Source organism: Indicator indicator, chromosome 2 (assembly GCF_027791375.1).
Source record: "Indicator indicator isolate 239-I01 chromosome 2, UM_Iind_1.1, whole genome shotgun sequence".
NCBI classification, from domain to species: Eukaryota; Metazoa; Chordata; class Aves; order Piciformes; family Indicatoridae; genus Indicator; species Indicator indicator.
Window position 1 is genome coordinate 62,026,422 of NC_072011.1, and position 16,694 is coordinate 62,043,115.

At 43.1% G+C, this 16,694-nt stretch overlaps 1 protein-coding gene across 4 annotated transcripts in view; it reads left to right on the forward strand.

Annotated features, from left to right (window-relative positions):
• Window positions 1-16,694, forward strand: part of CDC42BPA (CDC42 binding protein kinase alpha) — a 198,421-nt gene that overhangs the window by 68,897 nt on the left and 112,830 nt on the right. For all 4 annotated transcript variants that reach the window (XM_054398449.1, XM_054398441.1, XM_054398457.1 and 1 more), the window contains exons 3-5: window positions 5,159-5,242; window positions 11,963-12,058; window positions 15,617-15,765. In XM_054398449.1, coding sequence (XP_054254424.1) covers window positions 5,159-5,242; window positions 11,963-12,058; window positions 15,617-15,765 — 329 coding nt within the window. The remainder of the gene's footprint in view (window positions 1-5,158; window positions 5,243-11,962; window positions 12,059-15,616; window positions 15,766-16,694) is intronic.

Sequence of the window (16,694 nt, forward strand, 5' to 3'; positions counted from 1 at the left end):
GTCCCTCTGGATGGCACCCATCCCACCCTTCAGTCTTATCATCTGCATCACTTAGCATCATTGTGTTCAGTTCATTCTATTATGGCTTTAAAAAAATAGTTGAGTGTTTCTTACGCAAGCAAATGTGATGTCACGTTGTTGATACTTTGGGGATGATGATTTTGTAGCTCTGAGAACTAGTTAGTTGCTCCTAAATTTTGGCATCCAGTTGTGAACGGTAAGATTCCCTCTCCCTGGAGGGCTGACTATGTTCTGTATAAGGCTGTTGCTTTTCAGGCACAGGAAATGTGCAGACATGTAGCACTGAGACAAGTAGCTGACTTTGGGGCATAAGGTATCTCACAGCATTCCAGTCTGCACTGCTGTTTGTGGGAAACGTGGAAAAGTGTTGGGAAGAAACCCTATCTGACTAAACCAAGATGTTTACATCAGCACATACCAATCATATTTTCTTTGGCTGCTCACAGGAAAATATAAATTCTACCCCTTTCTCCCCCCCCCCCCCCCCCCCCTTAAAAGTCCACTTCTAAAAAATTCCAGTAGCAAGACACTTCAGCATAGCTAGGCAGGAATGAGGACCCCTTCTTCTGTTTGGACAGCTTCACTGGGGAAGGGAGAAGATCAGAACTCTGTGTCTTGGGGCCTTTGTGTATGTAGGTGATTGTCCCCTTGTACTCAGCTCTGCTGAGGCCACACCTCAAGTATTGTGCCCAGTTTTGGGCACCCCAGTATAAGAGAGACATTGAGGTGCTGGAGTGAGTGCAGAGGAGGGCAACGAAGCTGGGGAAGGGCCTGGAGAATAAATCTTACCAAGAGTGACTGAAGGAGCTGGGGCTGCTTAGTTTGAAAAAGAGGAGGCTGAGAGGAGACCTCATTGCTGTCTACAACTACCTGAAAGGACCTTGTGGAGAGGCTGGTGCTGGTCTCTTCTCACAGGTAATTAGAGATAGAACAAGAAGGAACAGCTTCAAACTGCAGCAGGGTAGGTTTAGACTGGACATTAAGAAACTTTTTTTCCCATCAAGAGTGGTCAGGCATTGGAATGTGCTGCCTGGGGAGGTGGTGGAGTCTCCAAGCCTGGATGTGTTTAAAGGTGGTTTGGATGTGGTGCTTGGGGATCTGGTTTAGGGGTGAAGCTTGTAGAATAGGGTTATTGGTTGGACTTGGTGATCCTAAGGGTCTTTTCCAACCTGAATGACTCTCTGTGTGTATGTCTCATACCTCTGTATGTGTATGTCAACACCATCCAAGTCTGTAGTCATGTTTCAAAACCTGTTACAATCAGAAACTGCTTCCGAGTGCTCAGTGCTGCAGTGTCAGGTGTTCTTCTCACACTCCTGAAATAAGCACCTTGGAATTTGCTTTCACACAGCACTGTGATTACAGAAAATGATGGTGTTTGTGATAGAATATAGGGTGGGTGAGGAGTGGCTTGAGAGCAGCCTTGAGGAGAAGGATTTGGGGGTGTTAGTTGGTGATAAACTCCTCATGAGCCAGCAATGGTCACTAACAGCCTAGGAGGCAGCTGTGTGCTGAGCTGCATCCAAAGCAGTGAGAACAGCAGGACAGGGAGGGGATTCTGTCCCTCTGCTCTGCTCAGACCCCACCTGCAGCACTGCATCCAATTCCAGGGCCCCCAGCACAAGAAGGACATCAGACTGCTGGAGCAGGTCCAGAGGAGGTCATGAAGATGATCAGAGGCCTGGAGAACCTCTCCTGTGGGGACAGGCTGAGAGAGTTGGGGCTGTTCAGTCTGGGGAAGAGAAGGCTCTGGGGAGATCTTCTAAGGTTTAGCAGCATTCCAGTACCTGAAGAGGGCCTACAAGAAAGCTGTGAGGGGACTTTTTACAAGGGCTTATAGTGATAGGACAGGGGGAAAGGATTGAAGCTTGAGGACAGATTGTAACTGGAGATTAGGAAGAAATTCTTTCCAGTGAGGGTGGTGAGACAGTGGCACAGGTTGCCCAGGGAGGTCATGGATTCCCCCTCCCTGGAGGTGTTCAGGGCCAGGTTAGATGAGGACTTGAGCGAACCTGGTCTAGTGGGAGGTGTCCCTGCCTGTGGCAGGGGGCTTGGAACTGGATGATCTTAAAAGGTTCCTTCTAACCCAACCCATTTTATGAATCTGTGAATCTTCTTTTGTGTGGTGGTCTGTGGTGGTTATTGATACGGAATACCAGGAGTGGCTTTCACAGGCCAAAACACTGCTGCTGGCTGAGTGTCAACACAGCTGGTAAACACGAGTCTTAGCTGTGCTCTGCAGTCGCTCCTCAATACCATTGCACAGTCACAGGAGGTGCTGAGCCCTTGATCTTGTCGTGAAGCCCTGCGCCGCTCCAGCTGTTAACCAGGGGCAGTGCTTGTAGCTCCGTTGGTTGTGTCCAAATGAATGCTCTCTAGGAGACTTCAAATGTAGGCAGCTGTGCAATTAGTGGATGTCTTTGAATAACCAAGTCTTTTGAAGAACAACACAGCCTTTCACTGTGCTTGCCACAGGCAAGAAACAAAATCCTGGGGTTGGACTTGAAGTGCGAGTGTTATCTGAATGCCTCTGGCTGCCTGTGCTACAGTGGTTAATGGTGGGGAAAACCTGGTTTGTGACACTGGGCAGCAGCAGCACTCCAGCCAGCTCTGCCATCAACCTCTTCATTTTCCCCTGTTACACTCCCAAAGGTCTTTAGGGCAGAATTATGCTGTAGCTTCATAGCACAGACTGCATCAGGCAGAGATGGATGTCAGCTAGGATGTGATCCAGTTTGAATGCTGACTAAGTTTCAGTGTTCAGGCTTTCTCCTCCTGCCATTTCTCATTTAGAAAGCAATACTGATATGACTTACTAGAGTTTTAGGCTAGTTTTAAAATGCAAGGATACTCAAGATTCAGCTCTGCATTGTGGGTTATGTAGCACTGCAAAGGATTCATTTTTTTCTCCTCAAGAAAATGCTAGGCACCATGGAGAGGAGACTGTAGACATTGCTTATGAATTAAAATTCTAGTCTAAAGAAATCATCTATTTTTGTGTTTCAAATCCAAAAGTACCCTGAGGGATCCCAAGTCTGGATTTGAAGCTCAATTTTTATGCACAAATCTCTGCTTTTAATTTTTTTTTCCATGTCCTCTCCCCAGTTCCCCCTCTGTGACCCCAGAAGGCTGCGGTGTCAAGAGCAGGGCTGATAATGCTGCACATATGGGAAGTGGCAGCTGCTTTGGTTATGAATCTGTAGCTAAGGAAGAGGTAAACTTTTAGACAGGCTTTTGTTTAGACATCTGAGTATTGGAATCCTTCAACCTGTCACTTTTTGCAGTATTGATGAAGCTGCTGCAGCTGCTGACAAATTGGAAGATGGTTGAAAGAGCTTTGCATGGCACTTCACTCCGAGTGTCTGATCCCATATTCCCTTTTCTTTTATCACTGTCTTCACACATAGATGGTTTACTGATGATGAAAGAGGTGGAAGCAATGTAGGATTCAACCTCAGTATTTTTTTTGTCACTGGCCTGCAGGATGAAGATGACAATCATTTGTGTGACAACATGTTGCTTTGTAACCCTATGCACAGAGAAATAAACATAACTGCTCAAGCTTTAAGGTTTATTTGAAAGGGAAGAGGCAGGAAGGAATAGTTAGAGGATGGTTGTTAAAATGTACTCATTATAGAACTGTGCTAGACTTTGGATGGTGCTGTGGTGGTCTGGTCTAGTTGTGAGCAGCAGCCTTGAGTCTGTGGCGTATTCATAGGTAAGAATCAGAGCTTTCCATACCCAGGGAAGCCTGAACTGTGAGAACAGGTTTTCCAGGCCCCATCCTTGGGGATATTCAAGGTCAGGCTTGACAAGGCTCTGAGCAGCCTGATCTGGTGGAGGATGCTGCTGCTGACTGAAGGGGAGGGGTTTGGACTAGATGACCTTTGGAGGTCCCTTCCAACCCAAACCATTTTATGATTTTATGAACATGTTTGTGTAAACTTCTACAGTCCTTCTTTCCTAAAAAGATTCCTTTTTAGCTTTTATCACAGCTAATTGAATTTCAGGTGGAAAAACAGGAACTATACTATATCTTGGATTCACATCTAGGGTGTTATTTGAAATGAGAGTGGAAGTTGCTTTATGATGTCCTACAGCCTAAACTGTGCCTAAAACCTGGAAGAAATTAATTACTTTGTTCTAGAAACTACAGAATTGTTGTCTAGTTTGGCAGTTCTGTAATTTAAATGATTACAGAATGTAGGACTGAAGTTCAGGAATATAGAGCATATAGCCAGTGATAGCTTCATGATGGTATGGGAGAGCAAGAAGGGTGATTGTGAGCAATGCTATTGTTCATCTGCAGTCACTTACAAAAAAATGCATAGAATGCTTTGTGTTGGAAAGGACCGTGAAGATAATCTAGTTCCAACCTTCCTGCCATGGGCAGGGACACCTTCCACTAGCCCAGGTTGCTCAAGGCCTTATCCAGCCTGGCCTTGAACACTTCCAGGGAGGTGTCATTCACAGCTTCCCTGGGCAACCTGTTCCAGTGTCTCACCACCCTTACTGGAAATAATTTCTTCCTGATCTCTAGTCACAATCCACCCTCTTCAAGCTTCAATCCATTCCCTCTCAACCTATCACTACAAGCCCTTGTAAAAAGTCCCTTCCTGGTTTTCTTGTAGGCCCTCTTCAGGTACTGGAAGGCTACTCTAAGGTTTCCCCAGAGCCTTTGCTTCCCCAGGCTGCACAGCCCCAACTCTCTCATCCTGTTCCCATAGGGGAGGTTTTCCAGGCCTCTGATCATCTTCATGGTCTCCTCTGGACCCACTCCAGCAGCTCCATGTCCTTCTTATGCTGTGAGCACCAGAACTGGATGCAGGACACCAGGTGAAGTCTCAACAGAGCAAAGGGGCAGAATCACCTCCCTGTCCTGCTGTTTTGATGTACATAACCATACATAATAGAAGTGTGGTACTTAGTGAATGCTTAAAACAGGCCTGGAATCTTTTCAGATCAGATGCCCTGTGGTGTTACTATTTCTTGAAGTTGATGGTGTGGTATTCTGTGGGTAGTAAAGCTAAATGTCCAGGAAAATCAAGAGAAAACCTCCAAAACTGCAAGGTTTCATAAAAGTGAAAACAGCAAGTTTTTTCATCCTTTAACTTCTCTTTCATTTTTTGTTTTCCAGGTTGCAGTAGTAAAACTGAAGAATGCAGATAAGGTTTTTGCCATGAAGATACTCAATAAGTGGGAGATGCTGAAGAGAGCTGAAGTAAGATGACAGTAATGCTTTGTTTAATTCTGTCTCCTCTTATGCTGCTGAATTGTTGTTTATAGAATAGAATCATAGAATTGTTTCAGTTGGAAAAGACCTTCAAGACTATCAAATCCAACCACTGACCCTACACCCCCATGGCCATTAAGCCATGTCCCCAAGTGCCATGTCCACAGGTTTCTTGAACACCTCCCAGGACAGTGACTCAACCACCTCCCTGGGCAGCCTGTTCCAGTCCTTGACCACTCTTTCAGCAAAGAAATTGTTCCTCATCTCCAACCTAAACCTTCCCTGGCACAATTTCAGGCCATTTCCCCTTGTCCTGTAACTTGTTACCTGGGAGAAGAAGCTGCCCCCCCTCCCCCCCACCTCACTCCAACCTCCTTTCAGGGAGTTGTAGAGAGCAATGAGGTTTCCCCTCAGCCTTCTCTTTTCCAGACTGAACAACCCCAGTTCCCTCAGCTGCTCCTCACCAGCCCTCTTCTCCAGACCCTTCCCCAGCTTTGTTGCCCTCCTCTGGACAGCTCTAGCTTCTCAATGTCCTTCTTGGAGTGAGAGGCCCAAAACTGAACCTGGTATTTATTGTGCAGCCTTACCAAGGCTGAGTACCAGGGCATGATCACTGTGCTATCAGTATGATGAAAGTTTTGAATTATTTTGAGTACATGCTTCAGAAAAATGCCCATCTGCTAAAATCTGTGATGAAAAGATCCTTGTTAAAACTTGAGTTCCATCTGTGTGCTGAAAAAGATGTAACAAGCAGCTTTTTACAGATTCACAGGGAATTTAGGGAATTGTGGCTTTAATAGCAGTCCTTTATTAAACTAACAGCATTCCTTAAAGATGCAGAGATTGCATTGGGTTGGAAGGGGCCCTCTAAGGTCATCTTGTCCAACCCTTCTGCGCTCAACAGGGACACCTCTGACTAGATCAGGCTGCCCAGGGACACATCAAGGCTCATCTTGAATGTCTGCAAGGATGGGGCCTTAACCACATCCCTGGAAAACCCATTCCAGTATGGGACGTTCCTCCTGATGTTCAACCTAATGTCCCTTGCTCCAGTTTCAAACCATTTTTATCAGCTCTACTTTGCTTTGGGTTCCTCCTATTATGTACAGCTCCGTAAAATTCATGATACTCTTCCCTTTAGAAAGAAACTTAGCAAATGCAGCCTACACCTAAAGCCTTGTGTATTAGTGTTAAACAGAATATGCATCCAACTCTTTCAATTGCTTACAAATTCTTCATCTCTGCATGCTAAAAGTAAACTACCTGAAAACCAAACTCATAACTCAGTGTCATGCACATATGAAATGGCTTTGGCCATTGTGTTTTCCTAGTTTGGACACCACATGCACTATCTCTGTGTCTCTTCAGAGATTCATAGGGTGCTTTGGGTTGGAAGGGGCCTTAAAAATCATCCAGTTCCAGCCCCCCTGCCATGGGCAGGGACACCTCCCACCAGCTTAGGTTGCATAAGGCCTCATCCAGCCTGGCCTTAAACACTTCCAGGCAAGGAGCATCCACAGTCTCCCTGGGCAACCTGCTCCAGTGTCTCACCACCCTCACTGTCAAGAATTTCTTCCTAATCTCCAGTCTCAATCTGCCCTCCTCAAACTTCAGTCTATTCCCTCTCATTCTATCACTACAAGCCCTTGTAAAAAGTCCCTTCCAACTTCTCTGTCTGAATTACTCTAACCTGAGTTTTTATTTGAGACTTCTACTTCGTTACTCTCAGACTGCCTTCCTGTTCAGTTGTTTCCAAGTTCATTCTGATGCCTGCATTTATGTTTTAATTTTATCTTGTTAGGAAATTAAATCACTGGGAAACCTTTTAAAAGAAAAAAAAAAAAAAGGAAAAAGTATCCAGGCAAATTAAAGCAAATTTGTGATGTGTGCATATCCTGTCTCTTTTAATGAAAACGTTATCACATGAAGAATTACAAATGGCATGCAGGCTGGGGTTAGATTTATACAATGTGTTTCCTCTTTATCCAAAAATTTATAATCATAGAATTGTCAGGGTTGGAAGGGACCTCAAGGATCATCCAGTTCCAATCCCCCTGCCATGGGCAGGGACACCTCACACTACATCAGGTTGCTCAGAACCACATCCAGCCTGGCTTTAAAAATCTCCAGGGATGAGGCTTCTACCACCTCTCTGGGCAACCTGTTCCAGTGTCTCACCACCCTCATAGTGAAGAACTTCCTGACATCCAGTCTTAATCTACTACCCACTTCTAGTTTTGCTCCATTCCCCCTAGTCCTTTCACTACCCAGATTTTGAGCAAGCTGGCAACAGTCTTGATTCAGAGAGGTTTTTCTCTCCAAAGACAGATGTCATAACTGTAAATTTTATTATTTTAGTGAAAAAAGAATATACCAAGATAAAAAAGCTACACCCTATTTTTAAATGTACCCTGTTAAAGGCAGTTTGGAAGCTATTTCTTTCCATTAAAATAACTTTGTAAATAGGATTGAAAGGTTTTTCACTATGCAGGGTATTAAAAATACACTCTTCCCATGGGTCCAGCTAAATTTCTGAAAGTCTGAACTTTTAGCCTACAAAGAATCACAGCTGTGGTTTTCTATGTGTTTGTAACCCACGGGTATACAGTGGAAAAAGAACCATCTGGAGTGAAAATGCATTGCAAAGCATCACCTCCAAAAACTGTAACCTGTCAGTTTTAAATGTTGGTGACCACATCGCACTTGGTTACTACAGCTAGGGGAAATCACCCACTTGGGCTCTGTTAGCAATGTGCTGCACTAATGCTGAAACACAGAGGAAAATCCAATGGTCCAAAACCGCCAGGCAAGCAGAGATCACTCTGTGCACAAAGGGCAAAGAGAAGTTCACAGATTCACAGATGGCATTGGATTGGAAGGAACCCTCAAAGGTCGTCTTACCCAGCACCCCTGCACTCAGCAGGGACAACTGCTCAGTTAGAGCAGGCTGACCAGGGACACATCAAGGCTGATCTTGAATGTCTTCAGGGCTGGGGCCTCAACCACATCCCTGGGCAACCTGTTCCAGTATTTCACCACTCTCATTGTGCAGAACATCTTCCTGATGTCCAACCTAAATCTGCCCTGCTCCAGTTTCAAAACCTCATCCTATCACCACAGACCCTTCTAAACTGTCCCTCCCCAGGCTTCCTTTAGGTCCCTTTCACATACTGAAATATATCTCTAAGGTCTCCCCGGAGCCTTTTCTTCTCTATGCTGAACAGCCCCGATTCGTTCAGCCTGTCTTGATAGGAGAGGTGCTTCAGCCCTCTGATCATCTTTGTGGCCCTTTTCTGTGGCCCATGTGTCTGTTGTGTTGGGGGTCTAAGAGGTGGAAACAGCACTGCAGGTGAGGTCTCTTTGGAGCAGAGGGGCAGAATCACCTCCTTCAACCTTCTGGCCAAGCTTCTTTCGATGCAGTCCAGGCTGCCATTGGCCTTCTAGTGCCCATTGATGGCTTATGTCTTGCTTCTCATCCACCAGCACCTCCAGTTTGCTCCTATATCCTTGTATCAGCTGTATTCCCTGTGGGAGGTGAGAGTCTTTTGTAAAAGCAGAAATGGAGTGTGTGCTCAAGAGCTTTCCAGATGCCGCATTAAGGTTGATGGCTGCAAGCTCTGAGAGTAATTGTACACAACTTTGTGACAATGAAATGACACAGGTTGCAGGGTCAGTGATCTCCTCGGTGTTCTAAAAAGTGTTAAATTTTCCAAATACTTGCTGCTGTTGAAATCTCAAGAGATGTGATAGAGGACTGGACGTGTAACTGATACAAGGAGGACCTGGAAGCGTGAGACAGCTGTTATCCTGAGTGGTGATAATCACGCTTACATGTGTGTCCTGAGGTGCCAGATGAGGCTCAGGAGAGGCAGGGGAAAATATGCAGCATGGAAGCAGTCAGCACTCCTGGAAGGTGTTAACTCTGAGCTGTAGGGACATGAGCTGCAGATAGCAGTAGCCTGAATTCTTGACTGGTTGAAGGCCACGATAACAGCATAGATATAACCAAAGCACTAAGTGGGCTTTGCTGTGGCAAAGAGCTGGATCAGATGACCTCTGGAGGTCTTTGCCAACAATTTGAGGAGATTGTGCCTAGGGAAGATGAAATGTAATGCTGAAGTAATGAAAGGCATTAAAAAAAGTCTTCATAAAAGAAAATTAATTGATCTGTTATATTAATTATAGGAATCATTGCTACAATCAATGTTACTTTTTTCCCCCTCTGAATTAATGTAAAGCTCATGAACCACTTAGGCTCTTTGGCTGTCTTTCCTGTGATCTGCTGTGGTAATAGCTGTTGCTGGCAGCTCTGGGCATGCTGCCTGGAGGTGGGTGTCTAGAGTGCTCAAGGAATGCGTGGGCTTCTCTTAAAGCATGGCAAAAACAAGTGGAGTTATATAAACTGTCGAGTAACTAATCCTGTGAATTGTGTTACAACAAGCAGTGGATCTCTGTGGCAGTTATCCTTGTGAAAACAAGAACTGGTAGTCTCTCTGCCTGAAATGTGGCAAATTTACAAACAAGGAAGGAAAGAAGTCCAGCTGGAGCTCGGAACAGCTTCTCTCTTCCTTCTGAAGATCATCTTTCTCCTTCTCCCAGCCCCAAGTCCATTTTTCATTTAATAACCTTGGAGGGTATTGGTTGAAGTGCATGTTGTCATGTTCTCCAATTGCACTCCATTTATCTCATGTCAGTTTCCCTTTTCTTGGCCTGCAGTATTCTTACACAGTGTATCACAGGATGTTAGAGGTTGGAAGAAACCTCTTTGAGTCCAACCCCAATGCCAGAGCAGGACCATAGAATGTAGTGCAAGTTGCACTGGAATGTATCCAGATAGGTCTTGAAAGTCTCCAGTGAAAGAGACTCCACAACCTCTCTGGGCAGCCTGTTCCAGTGCTCTGGGACCCTCACAGTGAAGAAATTGCTCCTCATGTTGAGGTGGAACCTCCTGTGCTGTAGTTTATATCCATTGCCCCTTGTCCTATCACAGGGCACAAATGAGCAGAGTCTGTCCCTTCCTTCCTACCTGACACCCAGCCCTCAGGTAGTTATAGACAACGATTAGATCCCATCTCAGTCTTCTCCTCTCCAAAACAAGACTTGGTGTGGTTTATTTGCTCGGAGGAGGGAGTTTTCTGCTCTGTTCTCACTCTGTGTGTTCTTCTAAAACTATATTTTACTTTTTCACTCTCCAAATCTCACCACCACCAAAAACCATGCCAGAGTTCTGCAATTTGCCTGTTGGTTTTGGAAATGAAGTTGAAAAAGGAAAAAGAGAAGTTTTGGATTTCCTTTTAACTTTAGCTGTGTCCTAAGATGGAAGGGACAAAGCATGGTTCATAACTGAAGTAGCAGAGCATGCCTGGAGAGATTCTGGTCTATGTTTTCCCGGTTTCTTCATCTGTCATCTAAACAGAGCTTATAAAGATGCACAGATTGCATTGACTTGGAATGGATTCTTAAAGGTCATCTTCTCCAGCACCCCTGCACCTCCAACTGGATCAGGCTGACCGGCGACACATCAGGGCTGGCCTTGAATGTCTACGGGGGGGGCCTCAACCACATCCCTGGGCAATGTGTTCCAGTATTTCACCACTCTCATTGTGCATTTCTCCTGATGTCCAACCTAAATCTGCCCTACTCTACTTTCAAACCATTGCCCCTCACCCTGTCACCACAAGCCCATCCCAGCTTTCCTCAGATATTGAAATGTAGCTCTAAGGTCTCCCTACAGGTTTTTATTTGTTTGGGGGGTTTTTTTGTTTGGTTGCTTTTGTTTTTTTGTGTTTTGGTGAGGTTTTTTTTTTTTTTTGCTTGTTTTTAAATATTATTTTTTTTCCTTTTTTCCCCAAAACGTAATGTGTTCATATTAATTTTTTAAATAATACTTTTTTTTTGTTTTGTATTTGTTCTTAGATCTGGTTTTATTTTTTGCTATTTGTTTTCATTTTTATTTTTCATTTTATTTTTTGTTTCATTTTCTTTTTCTTCTCTCTTTCTTCTCTCTTTCTTCTCTCTTTCTTCTCTCTTTCTTCTCTCTTTCTTCTCTCTTTCTTCTCTCTTCTCTCTTTCTTCTCTCTTTATTCTCTCTTTCTTCTCTCTTTCTTCTCTCTTTCTTCTCTCTTTCTTCTCTAATTATTCTCTCTTTATTATCTATTTCTTATCTCTTTCTTTCTTCTCTCTTTCTTCTCTCTTTCTTTCTTCTCTCTTTCTTTCTTCTCTCTTTCTTTCTTCTCTCTTTCTTTCTTCTCTCTTTCTTTCTTCTCTCTTTCTTTCTTCTCTCTTTCTTTCTTCTCTCTTTCTTTCTTCTCTCTTTCTTTCTTCTCTTTCTTTCTTCTCTCTTTCTTTCTTCTCTCTTTCTTTCTTCTCTCTTTCTTTCTTCTCTCTTTCTTTCTTCTCTCTTTCTTTCTTCTCTCTTTCTTTCTTCTCTCTTTCTTTCTTCTCTCTTTCTTTCTTCTCTCTTTCTTTCTTCTCTCTTTCTTTCTTCTCTCTTTCTTTCTTCTCTCTTCTTCTCTCTCTTTCTTCTCTCTCTCTTTCTTCTCTCTCTCTTCTCTTTTTCATTTTTCTTTCCTTATTCCCTTTCTCCCTTTAATTTATATTCATTTTTATTTTCCCCAAATGTAATGTGTTCATATTAGCATAGTCAACTTGCCAAATGTTTCTTTATGTATTTTACTTAAACCTTACAATTCTTTTTCTCCTCTGCAGACAGCCTGTTTTCGAGAGGAGAGAGATGTGTTAGTGAATGGAGACAACCAGTGGATCACAACATTACATTATGCATTCCAGGATGAAAACTACTTGGTGAGTGTTGCTTTTATGTATCTGTGGATGGAAATACAGATTCCTAGTTGTGGTTTGTTTTTTTGTTTGTTTGTTTGTTTGGTAGTTTTGTGTTCTGGACTGAACAGATTTTTTGTCCAAGGTTTTGAATGCTGGAGAGCAGTCAGAAACTTTGCAAGTTTTGCTATAAATATCTCAGGAATGCAGCTTGGTTTTCTAAACCACTTTGCATTTGTTGATAAACTTATCTGCATCTTCCTGTAATTCATCACTCCATTAAAGATAAAAATGCACTTACTAAGTTAAATTTTCTTTGTGACTTCAGTTTTTTTGTGATTAACATTGTTGATTTTTGCTGTGCAGTTAGAAATAAGGAGTAGCTCTGTTTTGAAGCAGCAGTTAATTTTCACACAATCACAGAATGTTAGGGGTTGGAAGGGACCTCAAAAGATCATCCAGTCCAACTCCCCTGCCAGAGCAGGATCACTTAGGGAAGGTCACACAGGAACACATCCAGGTGGGTTTTGAATGTCTCCAGAGTAGGAGACTCCACAGCCTCTCTGGGCAGCCTGCTCCAGGGCTCTGCCACCCTCACAGTGAAAAAGTTTTTTCTTCTGTTCATGTGAAACGTCTTCTGCTCCAGCTTGTGCCTATTGCCCCTTGTCCTATCATTGGATCATAGAATCATTAAGGTTGGAAAAGACCTCCAAGATCAAGTCCAACCTTCTATCCAGCACCTCTATGCCCACTAGGCCATGTCCCAAAGTGCTATGTCGCTGAGCAGAGCCTGGTCTTGGCTTTTTTGAGGACTTAGACCCACTAAGATGTTACAAAGCAAGAAAATGTACTTGCAAAACAGAAGAATGCCACTAAATGTTTTAATAAATGCTTGCAAGCTGCACTTGTAGATTAAAATGTCTTTTTAATGTAAAAGGTTATTTAGCTTTCAGGTATTTTGAAAGACTTGGGGAAAAAAAAGTAATGTGAGGAAAAAGTACCAATTTTCTATTCTACTTGAAGTGGGAAAGATTTGTTTTAATTGTGTTACATTTTTAGTGTTATTTATGCCTGAAAAAATAAACACTGATATATTTTGCTTATTTGGGTTTTATTACCCAGTAGTTTGGTTTTTATGTCATTAGTCAGTTGGAATATGTTCATAAACATCCATTATGCAGTCATATTATTTATTTGGGTTGTTTTCCCCTCCAATGTGTCCAATAAAACAAATGGAATTCTTGCAGAACTGCAATGCTTTTTACTGCTTTGTGTTCTGAAATCCATGGATTTTAGTGGAGTTTGTATAGAGACAGGGCTGTCTATTTGTGAATCTTACTCCCAGCCAGCTTCAGGCTTTCTTCATGTGGATAGTAAAGATAATCTCATGTTTTGTGTACTTCTGATCACACTATTAATAATATTTGAAAGGAAATATTAGGTATTCTGCAGCAGCCTGCTAGAATTTGTGTTAATCTTGCCAGTTTCTTTATTTTCACTAAGCACAATGCAGCTTCTATTCCTTACCTTTGGTAGCCTGCTAACAGGATCTGCTTTTGCAGGCTGCTGGGGACGATGTCAGCAGTGCTGTCTTTCCTCAGCTTAATGTGACTGCAGCACTGGTGCTTCTTATTGAAATACAATGCACCAGAAGTTGCCTCTTAAAAAAGGATGTTTACCTTGACTTGAGTGATGCCTTTGGCACTGTCTGCCACAACATCAGCATGGCCAAGCTGACAAAGCATGCATTAGATAAGTGACAGGGAACTGAGCTGAAAACCTGCTGGGCACAGAGGGTTGTAATCAGTGACGCAAAACCCAGCTGGAGGCCAGTCAGTGCTGGTGTACCCCAGGACTTAACACTGGGGCTGGCTTCTTTATTAGGAGCACTGCATCCAGTTCTGGTGCTCCTGGCATAAGAGAGACATCAGGCTTCTGGAGTGGGTTCAGTGGAGGCCATGAAGATGATCAGAAGGCTGGAGAACCTCTCCTGTGGAGACAGGCTGAGAGAGTTGGAGCTGTTCAGTCGGGAGAAGAGAATGCTCCAGGTAGACCTGATAGCAGCCTTCCAGTACCTGAAGGAGGCAAAAAGAAAGTAGGGAGGAACTTTTTTACAAAGGCTTGTAGTGATAGGACAAGAGGAAATGGAGTAAAGCTTGAGGAAGGCAGATTTAGACTGAACATTAGGAAGAAATTCTTTCCAGTGAGGGTGGTGAGACACTGGAACAGGTTGCCCAGGGAGATTGTGGATGCCCCCTCCCTGGAGGTGTTCAAGGCCAGGTTGGATGAAGCTTTGAGCAACCTGGGCTAGTGGGAGGTGTTCCTGCCCATGTCAGTGGGGTTGAAACCAGATGATCTTTAAGATCCCTTCCAAACTCAAACCATTCTATGAATCTATGAAATTGAGATGTGTGTTACTGCATCTTAAATATTAGTTGTTATTTGTGATTCATTCTGCACTGCTATAAAGGAGTCACTGCTTCCAATGCTAGTGTGTGCTGCCTTCCTGGAAGCAGAGGCTGGAACTCTGGACAAAAGCTTTCAGATACTGTGTGCTTCCGTGGGAGATTCTTCTAATTAGTCTGTCCACAATGATGTTGGAAAGCAATGCCATAGAAATGGGAGTTAAATTAGAATGCTTATAATTAGTTTGTTAGTTATAATTAGTTTGATTTTTTTTTCCTTTTCCTCATTTGCCCTTCTAGTTGCTGTTCCACAATGAAACTGAACTAAGCTAAAAAGACACTAATAATGAGATGTACACTTTTTCCAGTAATTTTGACCATATCTCTAAAGGAAGTGGGAGGAGTGGCTGACACCCTGTGAGGTTGTGTGGCCATTCAGTGAGACTTGCACAGACTGGACAGCTGGGCAAAGATGAACCTAATGAAGTTCAACAAGGATAAGTGTAGAGTCCTGTACCTGGGGATGAGCAACACAATGCTCCTGATGTGTGGACATTCTCCTGATGTCCAAACTAAATCTCCCCTGCTCCAGTTTTAAACCATTGCCCTTTGTCCTATCACCACAAGCCCTTCTAAACAGTCCCTCCCCACCCTTCCTGTAGGTCCTCTTCAGATACTGTAATGTAGCTCCCAGGTCTCCTTGGAGCCTTCTCTTCTCCAGGCTGAACAGCCCTAATTCTTTCAGCCTGTCTTAATAGGAGAGGTGCTCCAGCCCTCTGATCGTCTTGGTGGGTTTCTTTTTAATAGATGTGTGCTTGAAATCCTTTAACTCCTTTGCATTCTCTCAAAGGTTATTATTTTTACAGGGAATCCTGAGTACCTCAATCATTTATATTTGGTGATGGGGCAGTAGATGAAGCTGGTACTATTTTGTCATGAGACTTAATGTATTTGGAGAGGTATAGATAGAAAAAGTATTCAGGGAGATTAAATATTAAAATGAAACTGAACTAGCTACTGTTTTCAGCACATCTGATCATGTTGGTTAACTTCTTTTAATGCTTATCATTATTTTTGCAATAAATTAGTTTGTATGCATGAATTAGTTTCTGCTCTCCAAATTCACTCCAGCTGTTTCTTTTTTTCACTCCATTTTCTTGTCATTCTCTCTCCATAGTACCTGGTTATGGATTATTACGTTGGAGGGGACCTGCTTACATTGCTCAGCAAGTTTGAGGACAGACTGCCTGAAGACATGGCTCGTTTCTATCTGGCTGAAATGGTGATAGCCATTGATTCAGTTCACCAGTTGCATTATGTTCACAGGTAAGTCATTTGTGCTCCAAATTCCTTCAGGAATTATGGGGACTTTCTTTCTGGTGTGAAAATAATTCCCATTAAAGAGTGTAAAGGTGGTAACAAGTGTTTGCTGTAACAGTAAGCATGATAAAACTGACCTGCTTACATCTGGTGCTTACTGAGAACTGGTGTTAACCTTCTACCATGTGGTTAGAGGCATGAATGAATGTCTACATTCATTTGATGAATCTTACCCACTGGCATGTTTCAGAGTCAATGATCCATAATTTATAAAAGCAAACCTGGAAACCTGTTTGTGAAATCTGATCAACTTGGACCAGGTTTATTGAAGGGTCAGAAGCTGTTTCTTAATTAATTTGCTCAGGACTTGAAGCCACACCATTGTGTGGTCTGCTTTGGATTGTGTTTTTTTTTTTTCTTCACCATTTTCTTTTGGTCATAGTGAAATTATTTTTAAGATGAAATGAGGACATTCTGCTAAATAAGTGGAAGTAATTAAATTGTGGTACTTTATCTTGATAAAAATCATGTGTTCTGTTCAAAGCAAAGTATTAAGTCATGTAAGTTTTTCGAGGTCATGATTGCTTTTTCCACCAAACTGGCGTCATCCTTCATGTCTCAGTCTTCACTGGATTCTTGTATGCAGAGGAAAAGGTTACCTTGCAAGAATCACAGTTTCAAATGCAGTCAGTAGATGTCATTTGCTCTGATGGAAGTAAACTCTGAGTTGTTTAAGCTGGGAGTTGTTTAAACTGGTAAGGCCACAACTTGACTAATGGGTTCAGATTTGGGCCCCTCACAGCAAGAAGGATATTGAGGTGCTGGAGCATGTACAGAGCACCTGAGGGAACTGGGGTGGTTTATTCTGGAGAAGAGGAGGCTAAGGGGGGGACCTCATTACGCTCTATGACTCCTTTCAGGGAGGTTGGAGTGAG